At 43.2% G+C, this 18443-nt stretch overlaps 1 protein-coding gene across 8 annotated transcripts in view; it reads right to left on the minus strand.

Annotated features, from left to right (window-relative positions):
• arfgef2 (ADP-ribosylation factor guanine nucleotide-exchange factor 2 (brefeldin A-inhibited)) overlaps positions 1-18443 on the minus strand; it is a 79827-nt gene extending 61384 nt beyond the window's left edge. For all 8 annotated transcript variants that reach the window (XM_080763430.1, XM_080763429.1, XM_080763434.1 and 5 more), the window contains exons 1-5: positions 18162-18443; positions 11914-11944; positions 9656-9779; positions 7596-7742; positions 2974-3153 (exon numbers count right to left, since the gene is read on the minus strand). In XM_080763430.1, the coding sequence (XP_080619556.1) occupies positions 2974-3153; positions 7596-7742; positions 9656-9779; positions 11914-11944; positions 18162-18354 (675 nt within the window). In that variant the 5' untranslated portion in view covers positions 18355-18443. The remainder of the gene's footprint in view (positions 1-2973; positions 3154-7595; positions 7743-9655; positions 9780-11913; positions 11945-18161) is intronic.

The raw sequence follows: 18443 nt of genomic DNA on the forward strand, positions 1-18443 counted from the left end.
CCCAGTGGCTGCAGTTTCTCCCCAGTGCCTCCCCAGTGTGTGTGTGTATGTGTATGTGTATGTGTATGTGTGTGTGTGTGTGTGTGTGTGTGTGTGTGTCGAGATTATTGCCACGACAGGGTCAGGAACGAGACGTAGTCGAGTTCCGCAAGCATCACTGAAGTGGCAATAATCACGTTAAACCACACCCTCGAGTGTAATATTGCAATTATACAACAGTTACCCTTAAAACTAATAAAATGGCTGAAAAAACATGTTTTCTTTTAATGACAGATGTAGTCACTACGACCACAAATGTCCCAAGAAACTAGCTAGCCTAGCCACCGAGTTTGCTGGGAGAACAGAGCAGCTGCATTCTTTGTTTTGATTAGGTGTGGAGTGGTTTTATTCATGCCAGTCCACTTTCTCACAAACAGTCCGGTTCCGGATGTTGCCTGTCCGTGTTTATTCATCTCCATGCCCAAATATGGAGGAATGACGTCATAGTATCGACAGCAGTATTGTCTTCAGCCAATAGCTATCCTGCAATATGACGTAATCATGGAATGACATCACAACCATATCATTGTTCTTTATAAATAACAGTGCGATGCACTAAACATCAGTTAGTGATTTGCAACAAGGGAACCTGAGCTGCCTTCATCCTAACAAGTTAGTCTGTAAGTTAGTTGTCAACGCTCATTGGAGCTGCGGTGTGAAATGTTTCACTGGACGATACATCTGGAAGGAGAACATAGAGAGGACCAGGCTGCTGCTGTGGTGGTCGGACACGAGATCTACTGTTTTGGAGGAGAAGTACACGTCTTCAACACAGCGTCTTTATGTTGGAGGAAGTTGACCCCAGGGACCCCTGGAACAGGAGAACCTCACCTTGAGGTTCCCTCCAGGCGCTACGGTCACACAGCTGTGCTGATAGAATATACCGTCTACCTCTGGGGAGGTCATGCCTTCAAAAACTATACACATGAGTACAACAACCACCTTTATGCATTTGATGTCGATGCCCACAGATGGTTCAAACCACAGGTTTCTGGGACCGTTCCAGAGAGGAGGAAATACCACTCAGCCTGTGTCTTGGGGAAAGTCATATTTATCCATGGAGGATGGAACCAGACTGGACACACTAATGACATCTACAAGTTGGACACCACCACAATGGTCTGGCATTTAATCAACACCAGAGGAACTCCACCTCCTGGTTCACAACATCACTCTGCCACAATCATCGGGACAAAGATGTTTGTATTTGGGGGCTGGGGGGGTCAGATCTACAACACCATCAGAGTGTTTGACACAGAGACCAACGTTTGTATGAACACACCTTCTACACAGCTTCTTCCAGAAGGACGCTGGGGTCATTCAGCCTTTACCTACAATGGAGAGCTGTACATATTTGGTGGCTGTAATTGTTACACTGTCCATTACTTCAATGATCTGTGGACATTCAACCCAGAAACCTTCTCCTGGAAGAAGGTTGAGCCCAAGGGGAAAAGCCCACATGGGATGACGAATAAGTGCTGTTGCATGCTGGGAGATCGTGTCATCATCTTTGGAGCAGACTACACCCCCGGTGGCCTGTATGTCTTAGACCTCAGTCCTAGCCTCAAGACATTATGTAAGCTAGCAGTTATTCAGTACGGTCTGGAGCAGTCTGGACTCCCACACAACATCAGGTGGGAACTGGCAGCCATGACTATAGCAACAGCAGCTGAGAAAATAAACATACCGTATACTACCAAATAACAGCCCGTGCTCAAATAGCACCTAATAACGGCCCAGGTTCCGACACCATTGTGCGTAACAACCGCCTCCTTCAAATAACCGCCCCTCGGTCCATATAAGCGCCCCCATGGGGCCGTTATTTGCAAACTTAACCCATTCTGACCGGGCACCCATTTTGGTGTTAGCATCATGTTATGCTTTACCTATTGAAAAATAGCAGATCTACAAGCTCGTCGGTGGCGCGATACGAGCTTGTAGGTCTGCTATTTTTGAAAAATTCGAAGAACGACTGACATTTTTAGAATCTGATCTCAGGTCAGAATGGGTTCATCAGACCAGTGTGTGTCCAGTGGAAACCTCGTATGAATCTGATCTCAGGTCAGAATGGGTTAATCAGCCTCAGCCCTCATTTATATTATTATATGTGCGTGTTCACCGTGTTGAGTTTGCAGATCTCCGCACGACACTCACCTCACAACAGCAACACCAGTCCTCCACATCCATAAAATAAATCTATAGGCTATAGTTTCACAAGTGCCTAAGCAGCCTACAGTATGCACAACCAATTGTTTTAATGCAAAGTGGTATATATTCTGTGAAATGTGATACAGTACAGATGAATGGTATAATTATAAGGAAAGATAATGCATCATGACGACAACACTACAGATGAAAGGTATAACTGTGTGGAGTTTGCATGTTCTCCCCGTGTCCCCTATAGGGTAGGTACCCTCACATGTTCTCCCCGTGTCCCCTAGGGTAGGTACCCTCACATGTTCTCCCCGTGTCCCCTAGGGTAGGTACCCTCACATGTTCTCCCCGTGTCCCCTATAGGGTAGGTACCCTCACAAAAACATGCAGTAATCCTGGTCTCTAAACTGCCTCCCCCTGGCCAGCCGGGGCGCCTGATGGAGGGGAAAGGAACTAGTTACCGCTACGTCCAACCAGGGAAACTCCCCCCTGTCAGGTGTAAAGGAGCAACTTGGACACTCAAGCATGAAGGAAGCATGAGTTAAGTCCGTTGCTCTCCCCAGGTTGGCGGAGGATGTGTAGAGCCCAGGATCACATTAGATGATTGACACAGGGGTGAAAAATGGGTTAGATAAAAAATATATTTTAAAAGATGAAAGGTATAATTATAAGGAAAGATAATGCATCTTGACAACAACACTACAGATGAAAGGCATAATTATAAGTAAAGATAACTCATCATGAGAACAACAGCCCACAGTACAGATCCTCTCCACTCACCGCCTGGTTCTCCATGCGCGTGAAGATGACGTTGAGCATCTGTGTGAGCGTGGCCTTGGCCGTGGTCTGGTTGATGAGGTTGCGGCTGGCCAGGTAGATGTTGTAGCACGTCCGCACGGTCAGCAGCACCGTGCCCTCGTGGATCTCGATGTGGGGCGAGGTGACCGCCGTGAGCAGGGCCTGCCTCCGTCCGCACCAAGACCAGAGAGAGAGGGAGAGGTAGAGGAATATTAAAGGAGGATACATACGTCATGGAATTAAGCTAAAAAAAAACCTCAGGACTAAACTGCCTCCCCCCTGGCCAGCCGGGGCGCCTGATGGAGGGGAAAGGAACTGGTCTCTAAACTGCCTCCCCCTGGCCAGCCGGGGCGCCTGATGGAGGGGAAAGGAACTGGTTGGAATAACGTGTTCCTTCCACGCGCTACGTCCAACCAGGGAAACTCCCCCCTGTCAGGTGTAAAGGAGAGACTTACAATTTACAATTTACAATTTAGGCATTTAGCAGACGCTCTTAATCCAGAGCGACTTACATTAAGCAAGAACAAAAAGCATGGGGAATAAATCACATAAAAACATTTATCATGAAACATGCGTAAGCTAAGAAAGTAACAGTGGAATATCTATAATGAAACTATACATATAAGCTATACATCTATACTACTATGATATACATTATGTACTATGACGTGCTATGACTACATACAATGCACTTATGCTGTCTACATAACATGCTATAAGTCTGTATCAAATGCTATCTAAGTCTACAGAATTGCTATCTAAGGGGGTGGGGTGAGTGCTATGGGCCACTTGGACACTCAGGCATGAAGGAAGCATGAGTTCAAGTCCGTTGCTCTCCCCTTGTCCCCCATATATGGGGACTAGGTTGGTGGAGGGTGTGTAGAGCCCAGGATCACATTAGATGATTGACACAGGGGTGAAAAATGGGTTACAAAATCGTGGGATAAAAAAATATATAAAAAAAAAAACCTCAGGACTGAAAGTTGCGCCTTGCGTACAAGTAGGCCTTGCATGGCCTACTTGTACGCAGAGGAGAGCGCGCCATGAGGTGCGCTCACCACCGCTGGTACGACTGCTGCTCTGAGTCCTTTTGAGCGACGTGTTGTGAGCTTGTAGATCTGCTATTTTCAGTAGCGCAACAGACTACAATTTACAATTCAGACATTTACCAGACGCTCTTAACCCAGAGCGACTTACATTAAGCAAGAACAAAAAAAAAGCATGGGAATACATCACATAAAAAGCATTTATCAGAAAACATGCGTAAGCTAAGAAAGTAACAGTGGAATATCTATATAATGAAACTATACATATAAACTATACATCTATACTACGATGCTATACATATGTACTATGACGTGCTATGACTACATACAATGCAATTATAGTGCTGTCTACATGACATGCTATAAGTCTGTATCAAATGCTATCTAAGTCTACAGAAATGCTATCTAAGGGGGTATAGGGTAAGTGACTGAAATCACTTGAATCCATGGGAACACTGAAGTGAGTAGTACTGTACTGTACTGTACTGTACTGTACTGTACTGTACTGTACAGTACAGTACAGTACAGTACTGTACTGTACTGTACTGTACTGTACTGTAATACTGCACTGTACTGTACTGTACTGTACTGTAATACTGCACTGTACTGTACTGTACTGTACTGTACTGTACTGTACTGTACTGTAATACTGCACTGTACTGTACTGTACTGTACTGTAATACTGCACTGTACTGTACTGTACTGTACTGTACTGTACTGTAATACTGCACTGTACTGTACTGTACTGTACTGTACTGTACTGTACTGTACTGTACTGTACTGTACTGTACTGGCCCTCCTCCCTGGCTTCTGTCTGTGTGTTATAGGCTACACAACAGAGACACTTGGTGTTGACAATATGCTATTTTCCTGCTCGGACACAGGGACACACACACACACAGCCGTCTACAGGAGTGGTTGCACCACTCAAAAAACGGCAGAGGCTCATCCGCTGAACGTAAGCTCTTTCAGTGAGCCATTATTAATATTATTATTATTATTATTATTACACAACGACTTCAGTCGCCAGAACCTCTCTGATCGACATCACATCATTTGATTGGTTAGGGTAATAAATATGTTTATTATAGCTACAGTAGAAGCTTCTAAATCCTGACAGTTTTCTGAAAAACATGTTTCTATGACTAGTGGTTCCAATGTTTTCATGTCAATGAAACCCGCAGAATTATCTGCCGCGGACCTCCCCCCCCCCATCTGAAAATATGTTGTTCCAGGGAGGGACCCCAGCAAAGATTTTAGTTAAAAATGATCGCTCTGAAAGAATATATATATATTCAAAGATTTGCGACACATTTTCAAGATTTTTCGATAATAGCAGATCTAAAAGCTTTGTAGCACTGCACTCGGTGCCGCGCTATGAGCTTGTAGATCTTGAGCTTGTAGATCTCATTTCTGTAGACTTAGATAGCATTTGATACAGACTTATAGCATGTTATGTAGACAGCACTATAATTGCATTGTATGTAGTCATAGCACGTCTTGGTACATATGTATAGCATAGTATAGTATATATGTATAGTTTCATTATATAGATATTCCACTGTTACTTTCTTAGCTTACGCATGTTTCATGATAAATGCTTTTTATGTGATGTATTCCCATCTTATTTGTCAATAGCTAAAGTACGTATAACATAAGGCTCCCGCCCCAAAATGGGTTACGGTTAGGTTCTGTTAGTTATTAGTTATGTATTTATGCCTTTATGAGTTGGTGTGGTTAAGGATCTGGGAGGGGGGTTTGGTATCCAAACTCAACTTCAAAGATTAGCCTGCAAATATGTTGATATCTGTTCAAGTAAAGCTTTTGTCAACAGCGATAAAATAAAACAATCTTGCTTGTTGTGACAGACAGGACAGACTTTGCCCTTTCCAAGCTGGACCTGCCTACTGTATCACTGCATACTGTAACCCTACTGTATCACGCCATTAAAAGGAAGCTTCAATACGTGACAGTTAAATGCGTCACACCTAAAATGTGAACCCTTTTCAAACTGGACGGACCAGTAAATGATATGCTACTGTAGTTACACAAAAGGAGGAAATATAAGACGCTAACACCCTTTGTCTTGGGACTAAGGCTAATGATTTTTCTATATATATCACTCTCTCTCACTCACTCACACACACACACACACACACACACACACACACACACACACACACACACACACACACACACACACACACACACACACACACACACACACACACACACACACACACACACACACACACACACACACACACACACACACACACACACACACACACACACACACACACACACACACACACACACACACACACACACACACACACACACACACACACACACACACACACACACACACACACACTTAATTCTCTGGTACAACAATGGACTGTGTGTTCTTTTGTTTCCTAAAAGTGTAAAACATGTTTCCCACAAAGCTTTTAGGCAGATAGCCAGCGTTCTTATCCAGCGCGGCCTAAGAGAGTGGGTAGTTAGTTCCAGTGTCTTGCTCAAGCACACTTAAGCAGATTGCTCACACTGATATTAGCTATTCAGAAAACCACTGACATTTCCCTGTGTTTTTATGCATACTGTAGTCATACAGTACCACACAGGGAAACAATGTCACGTGGTAAAGAGGTGGGGGAGACTGGGAGGTCGGGGGTTCGATCCCCAGGCCGGGTCATACCAAAGACTGTAAACATGGGACCCAGTGCCTCCCTGCTTGGCACTCAGCATCAATGGGTTGGATTGGGGGTCAAATCTACTAATCAAATGATTCCCGAGCGCGGCACGGCTGCAGCTCACCGCTCCTTGGCTGCGGCTCACCGCTCCAAGAGATGGGTCAAATGCGGAGAACACATTTCACTGCGGTAAGTCCGATAACGTGTGTGACAAATCGTACAACTTCTTTGACTTTGGCTCTGCGATGGCATCGAGCATTTAATTACATTATCAAATTAGTGGGGAAATAAATAGTTACTTTCATTAGTGTTAGTGTACACATTTTACACTCCGTGAAGAACATGTCCGGGTTCACATTGGGGCTCTATGGGCTGGCTACTAGCCTCTTTATTTTTTATTATTTTTATTATCATCACTATTAATATTTTGTTAGGTGTTTCAGTGCAGTTGCTTCTGGTCTTGATGTAGTGTTTGAGTGGTTTGGACTGGAGAGCATCTATGTATTGTTGATTGATGTTATAAGTGTATTGTTCTGTGTCGACATGTTTAATGTTTTGTCTCTGTACTGTATTCATTGTGTTGTGCCCGAGGACCCCCTCTAAAACGAGATGATACATCTCAAGGGGCTATCCTCTAAAAGGAAATAACATTTCAATATAACTAGACTAGGTTAGTGTATAGTGAAGAGGAAAATGCAACCTGAATTATTAGTGTACATTTTGCCACGCCCAGACACTCCAACTACTGCCAAAAGACAAGGCTGGGAGGCAGCAAGACAAACAAGGCGGCCATTATCCCTCATTATCCCTCATTATCCCTCACAGATGTAATGACAGGTTGTCGTGTCGTGTTGTTTCCCACCTTGATGATCTGCAGCTGCACGCCCTCGTCCGTCTGTGGCCCCTGGAAGCAGTTACAGATGGTCTCCACCAGGCGGTCGATGAGCCTCTTGCCGGGCGTCGTACCGTCTGGGGCGTTCCCCGTGATGTGGCCATACGCTATTAGCTTCTGATGTTTGGACAGACAGGGGAGACAATGACAGGGACAATGGACAGGTTAGAGAGGACAATGACAGAGACAATGGACAGGTTAGAGAGAAGATGCTGCAGACTGAATGCGGTTTGTTTGTTTTATTTCACATTTTTGTTCTTTTGACACACACAAAAAAGCCTCTTATTGGGTTCTTTTCAGTGTTGTTTTTGTCGACTAAAACCAAGACGAAATTTTTTCGTTGACTACCTTTTTCTCACTGATGGAAACCACATGGAAAGTAATGCAAACTAAGCTATGATGACTAAAACTAAGACTAAATATGTTGACAATTTCGTCAGCAGATAAAAACTAGACTAAAATGTTAGGAAGGGACTAGTGGACAAGAGATAAGAAAGATTTTACAGACTGAATGCAGTTTGTTTTATTTCACATTTTGACACCTCTTATTGGGTGCTTCTCCTTCATAATCCTAGCTCGAGGCCCTACTAAGAACCTGCTGTTGCATGATGTGCCTCACAGGGCCAGCAGAGAGCTCCATGTGGGGTGGAGCTCAGAGCTATTCTCATACCACAGTACCTTGATGACCGCTGCTCCAGGTTCAGGCTCAACTTTTGAGAATTTCCTAAGATGCCTGAGGTGGTATACAGGCCATGTATCGCCTTCATTGCCATGACAGCCTTGAGGCGTTCTTTAACCCATTCTGAACGGGGACCCATTTTGGCGTCAGCATCATGTTATGCTTTAGCTATTGAAAAATAGCAGATCACCGAGTGGCGCGCTACGAGCTTGTAGGTCTGCTATTTTTGAAAAATCGAAGAGCGACTGACCTTTTTGTTAATCTGATCTCAGGTCAGAATGGGTTAATCAGACCAGTACTGTGTGTCCAGTGGAAACCTCGTATGAATCTGATCTCAGGTCAGAATGGGTTAAGGCATGTCCTTGCTGGTGTGCACCTAGAGGTACTTGAGGAATTTGCTCACAACTTATGCATAACCCATTTAGGCCTGACGTCGAAATTAAAAAAAATGTCTTCTAGACATATTCTGTTTCTACATCAGTGGTGCTCAATATTTCATGTCAAGGACCCCGGAAATTATATGTAATTGGCCGCCAACCCCCGTTTCAAAATATGTAGTTTCAGGCAGGGACCCCCCCAGAAGCAAAGATTTTAGTTTAAAGCGTGCAGTCTGAAAGAATATATATTCAAAGATTTGCACCACATTTTCGAGATTTTTGAAAAATAGCTAAAGTATAACATAATGCTTAAAACACCAAAAAGCGTTCCCGTCTAGAAATGGGATAAAGAAGACCACGATCATCGCTTGCAATTTCAGAATTTAAGACTGAAACTAAATGGTACTACGATAACGCAAAAAATTGAGAATGATGGTCCGAGCAAATACTCAAGCGAAGTTGACGTGACAACACCTCTGGCGTGAGCTCCTGTGGACTGTAGCACAGGCGTTGACACTAAGGTCTCAGAGGCACTTCACCTCGGGGGAAGTACCGGTCACTATACTTGCCCAAAGGTCAAGCCCACTTGCACCGAAAACGTAATTGTCCGTTATAAAATGATAGGTGAATTACTTACTTTGTTTTTACTTGCGATAAAGAAAATGTCATACCTCATTTTTTTTAAATGCCAAAATATAGCTATGAATTTGACTATGGGATAGTATGGGTTCACACTTGTTATTTTATATTTAGGGTACTGTAGCAACAGTGAAAACAGCACATTATAGGTAAACACTAAACAGTGCTCTTATTTTACATTGCACAAACCAGAAGACAGAGCGCTCTGGCCACGTTCAGGTGACTTTGGTTGCGCCTCCTCTCAAACAAGCAGTTGTCCGGTCGGGCAAACCTGAAAACAAACTATTTACCCGCCAGGGGCAGGTGTCGACGCCTGTAGTAACGAGAACATGTACCTGTAGACAGTCCAGCGACGTGCTGACTATCCGTGGGGACTTTGACTGACAGGCCAGCTCGAAGGGCAGGACGTATTTGTCGGCCTCGATGTAGTTGGCTCTGGGAGGGACCACGGTGCCATCTCTGAGAGGAGAGAGAGAGAGAGAGAGAGAGAGAGAGAGAGAGAGAGAGAGAGAGAGAGAGAGAGAGAGAGAGAGAGACAGAGAGAGAGAGAGAGAGAGAGAGAGAGAGAGAGAGAGACGGAACAGGATGAGACAAAACAGAGAGTAGTAAAACACAGCAGAGAGAAGGAAAAGCACCGTAACGATACGATAAAACCTCAGAGTCATGGCCTGTGGACGAGGCTCTAGTACAGTATAATGTAATTGGAAATCTCTGCTAGTGCATACTGTATATGGACGCATTGGACGCATTATGGGAATTTCAAAGGGGAGGCGAGGAACGCACACGTTGTTGCCTGGATGGACCAACGACAGGTCTGCTCAAGAGGGGGCGCGACAACGCAAGCGTAACAAAAAAGAAAAGCTAAACAGAATCCAGGTCTGGTGGTGAGTCGCGGGCGGGCGTGTGCGCGAAACGAGCACGCACGCAAGAAATTCACGGGGCCACGCTCACGTAAATTCGCTTGTGTTGTCGCTCCCCACTGCTCAGTGCAAGAACGCAGGTCTCGTTGGAAATGAACTATAGGCGACGTGTTATCGCTTCAGGTTTGAAAGGCCCTTTACGAAAGGGAAGACACTACTGTAGATGAGACGAGACGAAGTAACAAGTACAATACAGCAAATAAGTACTTTTTAGGGGGTTTTTATAGCACTAGTGGTGCTGCAGGTCGATTCTTGCTCAAATGTGAATCTCGATTTTTATTCTCCACAAGAATTGAGATCAAGATTTTTTCCCATGAAAATATTTATTCTGCAGTTACTGAACATTACTACGTTCAAAATGTGGCTTGTCAATCATCTACTGTGATCCTGGGCTCTACACACCCTCCACCAACCTGGGGAGAGCAACGGACTTGAACTCATGCTTCCTTCATGCCTGAGTGTCCAAGTTGCTCCTTTACACCTGACAGGGGGGAGTTTCCCTGGTTGGACGTAGCGCGTGGAAGGAACACGTTATTCCAACCAGTTCCTTTCCCCTCCATCAGGCGCCCCGGCTGGCCAGGGGGAGGCAGTTTAGAGACCAGGATTACTGCATGTTTACTGCATGTACCTACCCTAGGAGAACATGCAAAAGTCTCTCTCTTGAAGAAAAAACATGAGTAACTCAGAGCCAACTAGTGCTGCACGATTCTTGCTCAAAATGAGTACAAATGAGATGTCATATTCTCCGTCTGTCTGAATCTAGATCTCAATCTGTTTTCGATTAAGTGAGCAGCACTAACTCTACGGTATGTACTCCTTAGCATTAAATGGGACAGTAAATCTTCATATATATATTTTTAATTTCCATGTGTAATTAAATTGCCATAGATTAGATTAGATTGCCATCAAACAAATGACCTGAAAAGAAACGAGTGGACGTGTTAACCCATTGATGCCTGAGGCCGAATCTGGGAACGCCTTCTAGGGCCTGACCTAAGGTTTCTGAAAACCTTCAAATTCTGATGATTTTTTTTTTTAAATAGTTATGTTGCTACATGTATAGCAATAGCTGATGAGACACAGAGAGCACGGCCGGCATCAAGTGTAGAACAACGTATACGTTGCACCAGGCGTCAATGGGTTAATAGAGGCTATAAAACAGGCAAAGTACCTCAAACCGAACAGAGTAAAAGGAAAGGTTGCAGCATACGAAGAAATGGCACATAGGAGGTCCGACAGACTGGACAAATATATCCGGAAATGGGGAGGATACAAAATGCATAATGCTGTCAGAGATCCCATTGTGGTGTGAGCGCAACGTCCCTTTCTCTCTCTCTTGTTTTCCTTAAATACAGTGTAAATTGATATTTCCCTTTTTTAAATGTTATTATTATAATCTTTTTATTATTATTTTATTGTATGGTATTGTATTGTATGGTATTGTCTGTATTGTTTTATCTTTTCTGTAAAGATTTCGTTGTGTAATGTATTTATTATTTTCTTGTCTAGTTTTGTTTCATTTGTTGTCTTAATTGTTTGTGTGACTAAAACTGAAAAAGCAATAAAATTGAATCATAAAAAAAAAAACAGAGTAAAAGGAATGGAGGACTTTTCTCTCAGGCTGGGAAAAGATGGATAAATGAACAATGTTCTTTTTTTCACAGCACACTTACTTTTGTTTCTCAAGCTCTGCTTTGATTTCATCTGCAATGGGAGACAGAGAAGAAACAACACATTAAAGTCAGATGTTGTACAAGTTCATACTTTGAAAAACAAATCTATGATAGCACTGTCTCGATTGATTCAATTAATTCAAAGCGTTCATTTAGAGATAAATGCGTAACAAGGCGATTGGTTTCAGCCCACTTGACTCTTGCTTGTGGGGGTTACTGTACCGCTGATGACAAACTGTAACTGTAAATGTGAAATATACACTTACATTTAACCGTTATAGCTAATGCATAGCCGTGCATAGAACAGACAGTTGACAGTAGCTTGTTTATTTTGACGAGTTTTAACGGCCATTGTGTAGGCCCTACTTTGACAAATATTCAATTCAAAACTGCAGTGATGTAAGTAGGTTTTCAAAGTAATGAGTCCCAGGATGCAGGGATGCTCTTTTAAAAATGAGTCCCAGGGACATTTTATGAATCCCGTTAGGAGTCATATTTTGCCATTTTTACAAATTGCAGCATTCAACTCCCATTACATTTTATATGGCGTTATAATGTGGTTATATTCATGTAGAAAAATGTATGTGTCCCATATCTAAACAGCGTTTTGGGATGCAAAATACACTCCATTTTAATCTCAGACTGAAACTGTCCCATATCTTCCTCACAAGCTTGAAGGTTTCCTTTCCGATAGAAAATCTCTGGCTCCGTAGAGTCAGTCCTCTACGCAGGGCATCTTGATAAAACTATTGAGTGGCCGCGCTCACAATCTGGACATACTGGAACACATCATCAACACAGCTGTGTTATTGTTCATAATTAGCTCATTGAACCCAAGTTGTGGCCGAGGTGCCCAATCTTACTACGGTCCATACTTTGCCCCACAAAAGGCCATTCACATCTGTCACCAGCTGCAGTGCCATCAAGACTGCCATCTCTTTGCATGATTTATTTTAAACCATTCTGGGCGGGAACCCCTTTTTGTTTTAAGCATTACGATATAAGGTACTTTAACTATTGAAAAATAGCAGATCTACAAGCTCATAGCGTGGCACCAAGTGCCGCGCCACGAGCTTGTAGGTCTGCTATTTCTGAAAAAATCTTTGAAAAATGTGGCACAAATCTTTGAATATATTATTCTTTCTCAGCGAACGTTTTTAACTCAAATCTTTGCTTCTGGGACGGGTCCCTGGAACAACATATTTTCAGATGGGGGGCGGCGACCAATTGAATTACATATATTTTTGGGGGTCCTTGACATGAAAATGTTTGAGAACGACATTTATTTTCTGAAAAATGATTTAGAAGGCATTTGTAAAAATCTAACTTAGTTCTAAATGGAATAAAGACAACTCGGTGATCCAAAGACCCATATACATACACACAACACAATGCTATGCAGCTGGCCCATTGCAAGAAAAACACGCCACAAAACACAGCAGTGGAAGTCAGCGTCCCGACTCCATACTGAGTAAATGGTGTGTTATAAAAGCCAGATGTGGCCCAGAAGGGTTCCCTGAGCAGAGATCATTCGGGTTTGTGTGTGGTTGGTAGTAAGAAAGAAAAAAAACACACTTTTAGTCTGACGTCAATATCGGTAGAGGGCACAAGTCCACAGGTTCATGTACTTTTTATCTGCATTGTAATCCCCATAGGGGGGGATTTTAGATCGCCTCATATAAGAACTGTGTTTGAACAATAAACATGTCATCCCGGCCGCTTCACTCATATGGATATGAAGAATCGACTGACTGAGAGAAAACGCTATTGTTACTGCTGCTGAATTAAGTTACATTTTCGCTAGAAACAGACTGTACAGTATATTATAAATACACCGGTAGTTACATTTTCGCTAGAAACAGACTGTATATATAGTTACATTTTCGCTAGGAACAGACTGTATATATACTGTAGGAGTGACTGACTGTCGCAAACGATACAGAGACACCTCCCTGGACAATAACGCATAGACAGCTTGTTTATTTTTGGACCACAATGCTAATATGGAACGATTTTAAGATGACCCCGTGATATTCTCCATGGAGAAATTACTTCTGTGAACCGGGGGATGAGCGAGTGACGTCAGGACTACGGTGCTCTATTGTGATGAAGGAAACTAAATTGCACAATTTTCCGTATATTTAATTGAAACTTTCACAACAATCACTCCGACTGCAATTACGCCGTCAATGAATGAACTATGATCTGTCGTTTTAAATGATATCCTAATAAGAATGCGGTTATACTGCCGCGGTCAATTCTCCTTGAAGTAGGCCAATGCCTGACGTGACCGAGATTAGCTAAGATTAGCTGCTAGAGCATTAATGAGAATGTGGTGTTCATAGTTGTCCTTGTTGCAACCCCAGGAGCATGACGAATAAACAATCATTTCAGGAAAAACGATTACATATAATATTCACGTTCTGTGTGGATTATTATACTCATGTCACAAACAGCCGTTTAAATGAATGGTAATTCGTCACACAAAATAAACAGTGCCGGGACCATGAGTCCATAAGTTGTAAGCATTATGTAACTGTTATACCTTAGCTAATTGAAAAGTTTCAGATCTACAAGCTCATAGCGTGGCACAGAGTGCCGCGTTACGAGCTTGTAGATCCGCTATTTTTGTTAAATCGTGAAAATGTGTTGCTAATCTTTGAATTATGTTCTTTCAGAGCAAACTGGAACAACATATTTTCACATGGGGGTCGGCGGACAATTACATATATTTCCGGGGGTCCTCGACATGAAAATGTTTGAGAACGACTGACGTTTTTCAGAAAACTGTCATGAGACATTTGTAGAATCTGTTCTCAGGTCTAAATGGGTTCAAATGTCCACACAAACAAAGACTCAAAGACAATAACAATTCACTTTCGCTCCACACTGCACGGCTATTCTGTAATCCTTCATGTATTAGAGATCACTGTCAGTCTTAGTGTCAGATGGCGTTCAAAATCCACGGTGTAACAACTGCGAGACTAATTTGTTTTTTCGAGGAACAATGACATCAGGAGGAGCGGGGCAAGCAAGAGGCGCTAATGTGTACGTGAACTAGACCCAAACACTGGAGGAGGGACACTGCCACAAGAACAATGATATTACTTATTAACTGGCTCAACTTCTTCACTTTTAGGCTCGAGGACTATTTATGGTCACAAGCAAGCATGACATTTCCAAGGAGGTGAGAGAAGAGAGAACACATTGTTGCCTACGGTTCAACTTCCACAGGCCTGATGTAGGCGACACAGTCTATGGTTCAACTTCCACATGCCTGGCCAACACCTGATGTAGGCGACACAGTCTATGGTTCAACTTCCACATGCCTGGCTAACACCTGATGTAGGCGACACAGTCTATGGTTCAACTTCCACATGCCTAACACCTGATGTAGGCTACACAGTCCAATGCATCCCTCGTGTGAGTACCCGCAAAATGAGTATCAGCAAGCAACTCTACTGAAGCCCTAACCACACCTTAAGGGTCAAGGCGGTTTTAGCGTTGTCCCTGCGGCGTGATATGTCTTGTTGCACGTTGACCCTCGTTGACCCTAGTGATTCAACGCATGGAAGTCAACGGCCCCAAACCTCCACCAAAGGGTCGAGACGGTTTTAGCGTTAACTCCTTGCAACCGTTTGGACCCGAGGAGTTGCATCATGGTGACCCTTTGGTTGTGGTTTAGGGCTTTAGAATAGATTATGCACACATTTCTGTGTATGTCTGAGTGGAGTTGAAAAGCAGCTTCCGGGGAAAGTTGAGTGTATAGTCTGACCGAGTCTCCTAGTTTACCTGCTTCATGAATAATGACTGAGCACACAGCCAGCCAAGTAGACAAAGCAGGTCAAAGCACTGCCAAACAAACTGCGTGTCTACTTCACATAATGCCTCTTATTATGACCGTGATAAATGCTCTTTGAAAAAGAGCACTTTGTGAAATGTCAAAACATTATTCGTGGTCACATTTTAAAAGGTTATGGTCAGGATTATAAAACACACAACCACTGGTGTAAAAGCCTATGATGACAAAACTGCATTTATAATAAAGTTATAATTCTGAGATTATTGAGTTGAGTCAGAATAGAGGATATAATGCGCATGCGTGAAATGAGTAGCAAATCGAGTGGCAAAGAAGAGTTAGACCTACGTTCGATTCGATTCTACAAAATGTCTTCTAAATCATGACCTGTGTTTCTTTATCAGTGGTGCTCCAACTATTTCATGTCAAGGACCCCCAGAATTATTAATTATGTTTATTTGGCCACCGACCCCCATCTGAAAAATGTGTTGTTCCATTCCAGGGACCCCGACAGAAGAAAAGGTTTGAGTTCAAAAAAAAATTCTGAAAGAATATATATATTCAAAGATTTGCGCCACATTTTCACGATAAAAAAAAGCTGATCTACAAGCTCATAGCGTGGCACCGAGTGCTGCGCTATGAGCTTGTAGATCTGCTATTTTTCAACAGCTAAAGTATAACATAATGTCTTAAAACACTGAAAGGCTTAACGTTGTTTAATGCAATCAGATAGGACTTTTGTTTATTGGATGTACGGGCTGTCAAGGCCAGAAATATGTTTTTTTGCCACTCAGTACTAGGCGTTTCTGCATAACTTCCAGATTATGATGATGATGCCACGTGCATACCTTAACCCATTCTGACCTGAGATCAGATTCTAAAAATGTCTTCTACATCCTGACAGTTTTCCATTCTGACCTGAGATCAGATTCTAAAAAAATGTCTTCTATGTCAGTCGCTCTTTGATTTTTTCAAAAATAGCAGACCTACAAGCTCGTAGCGCTCCACTCGGTGGCGCGCTATGAGCTTGTAGATCTGCTATTTTTCAATAGCTAAAGCATAACATAATGCTAACACCAAAACGGGTTCCCGGCCAAAATGGGTTAATATATATATTGAATATTGAGCGAAACAGGTCGGGCATGTTTGACCATTCTCAATAACCAAAGTAAAATCCGAGATAAAAGCTGCTTTTTCACTGCAAGACTATCTATCTATCCACAAACAGGCTTACAGATGGACCGAACAGGAATTTCTGGCTAGTAAACCCATCGTATATAGGATGGACAGCCCTTGAAGACAGAATCAGTTAGCAGAACAACTTCTCATCAGTCATTTGCATTTTGCAGTTGCAAAGAAGTACGAAAAGAAGATCATTATCGACATGTCATTGTTCTGCCTGTCACTTGATGACACTTAAAACGAATAGCAGAATGGGCAGGGCACTGTGTGAGGCAAGCCCCCCCCCTCCCAAAAAAAAAACCCCACAAGAGAAATTACCAGGAAGAATGGTGTATGTTAATTGTACTGTACTGTAGCACAACATATACCGGTTCTGTCTGTGTACAGTACAAAATGCAACCAAACGGGTCCATTTAATTCATTCCAATTTGGTTACATTTGTACATCTCACCCTGAGTTTAAAATGACAATGAGGATTTTACTATGCAGTACACACACACACACACACACACACACACTGTCACACACACACCATTCCTTAGTGTAAGAGTATCCGGAGCTCTCTAGTTGAATGGAAAAGCCTGATCATCACACAGTATATCCTGGAGTTAAATGACTGAAGCGTCACTACACTCTCAGTGCACTGGGGCTGTCTCTCTGCCCATGGGGCTTCGGTGACAGTGCTACACGGCGACACTATACGTATACACTCCCTGGGGTGGTTGTTCTGTCTGTCTGGGCTTCGGTGACAGTGCTACGTACAGCACGGCGATTGGTCTGCCAGCCTTCCAGAGTTACAGCTATCTGTGTCTGTACTGTGATGTCTGTGTACTGTGTGTGGCCAACAGAAGAACAGTTAACAGAGCTAACAGTACTAGCAACAAGAGGCTTTTAGCTTTTGGTCGTGCCTCCTTTTCTGGGACGAGAAAGTGACAGCCAGCAGAGACGGTGTTGACATGACATGTGTCAGTGTGTGTGTGAATTCGGGAATGGTCAACAAAAAAAGTGCCGTTTAAAATTTAAACCACCGCCTGCCTGCCTGCTCACTACTAGTCATTATTAGCACACCTAGCCTAGCTAGCTAAGCTAGCTTGACAGCTATAGAGAGAGAGGGAGGCCATTGAGAGATGCTAGCTTCTGTTAGCTTGGGAGCAGCTCATACATTATAACAACCCCAGTCATGTCCCGAAATTAAACCTTGTCTCAGTAGTATTATTATAATTCACAACAACACAACATAAGGTACAGTAAACAGCCCACCCCTTACCTAGTGCCACCTGACAGGCTTTGCGCAGCTGTCCGTGCTGGCTCCTCTTCACCTCCTTGTCGGACAGGATCTTCTCCAGAGCCCTGGACAGAAACATGCTCTTGGTCTTCGTCTCTTCTATCGTAGAGTGTTGTTGTGAATGTTGTCGGTGTTGGTGTTGTTGTTGCTGCTGTTGCATCTCTCTCCGTGTCATCAGCAGGCCGTCATGGCCGTCACGGCCCACTGTAGCTGCAGGTGACTGACAACACAGAGCAGCACCACAGGCTAGGGAACTAACCCAGG

Source organism: Protomyctophum bolini (genome assembly GCF_963924005.1).
Source record: "Protomyctophum bolini genome assembly, chromosome: 5".
Classification (NCBI taxonomy): domain Eukaryota; kingdom Metazoa; phylum Chordata; class Actinopteri; order Myctophiformes; family Myctophidae; genus Protomyctophum; species Protomyctophum bolini.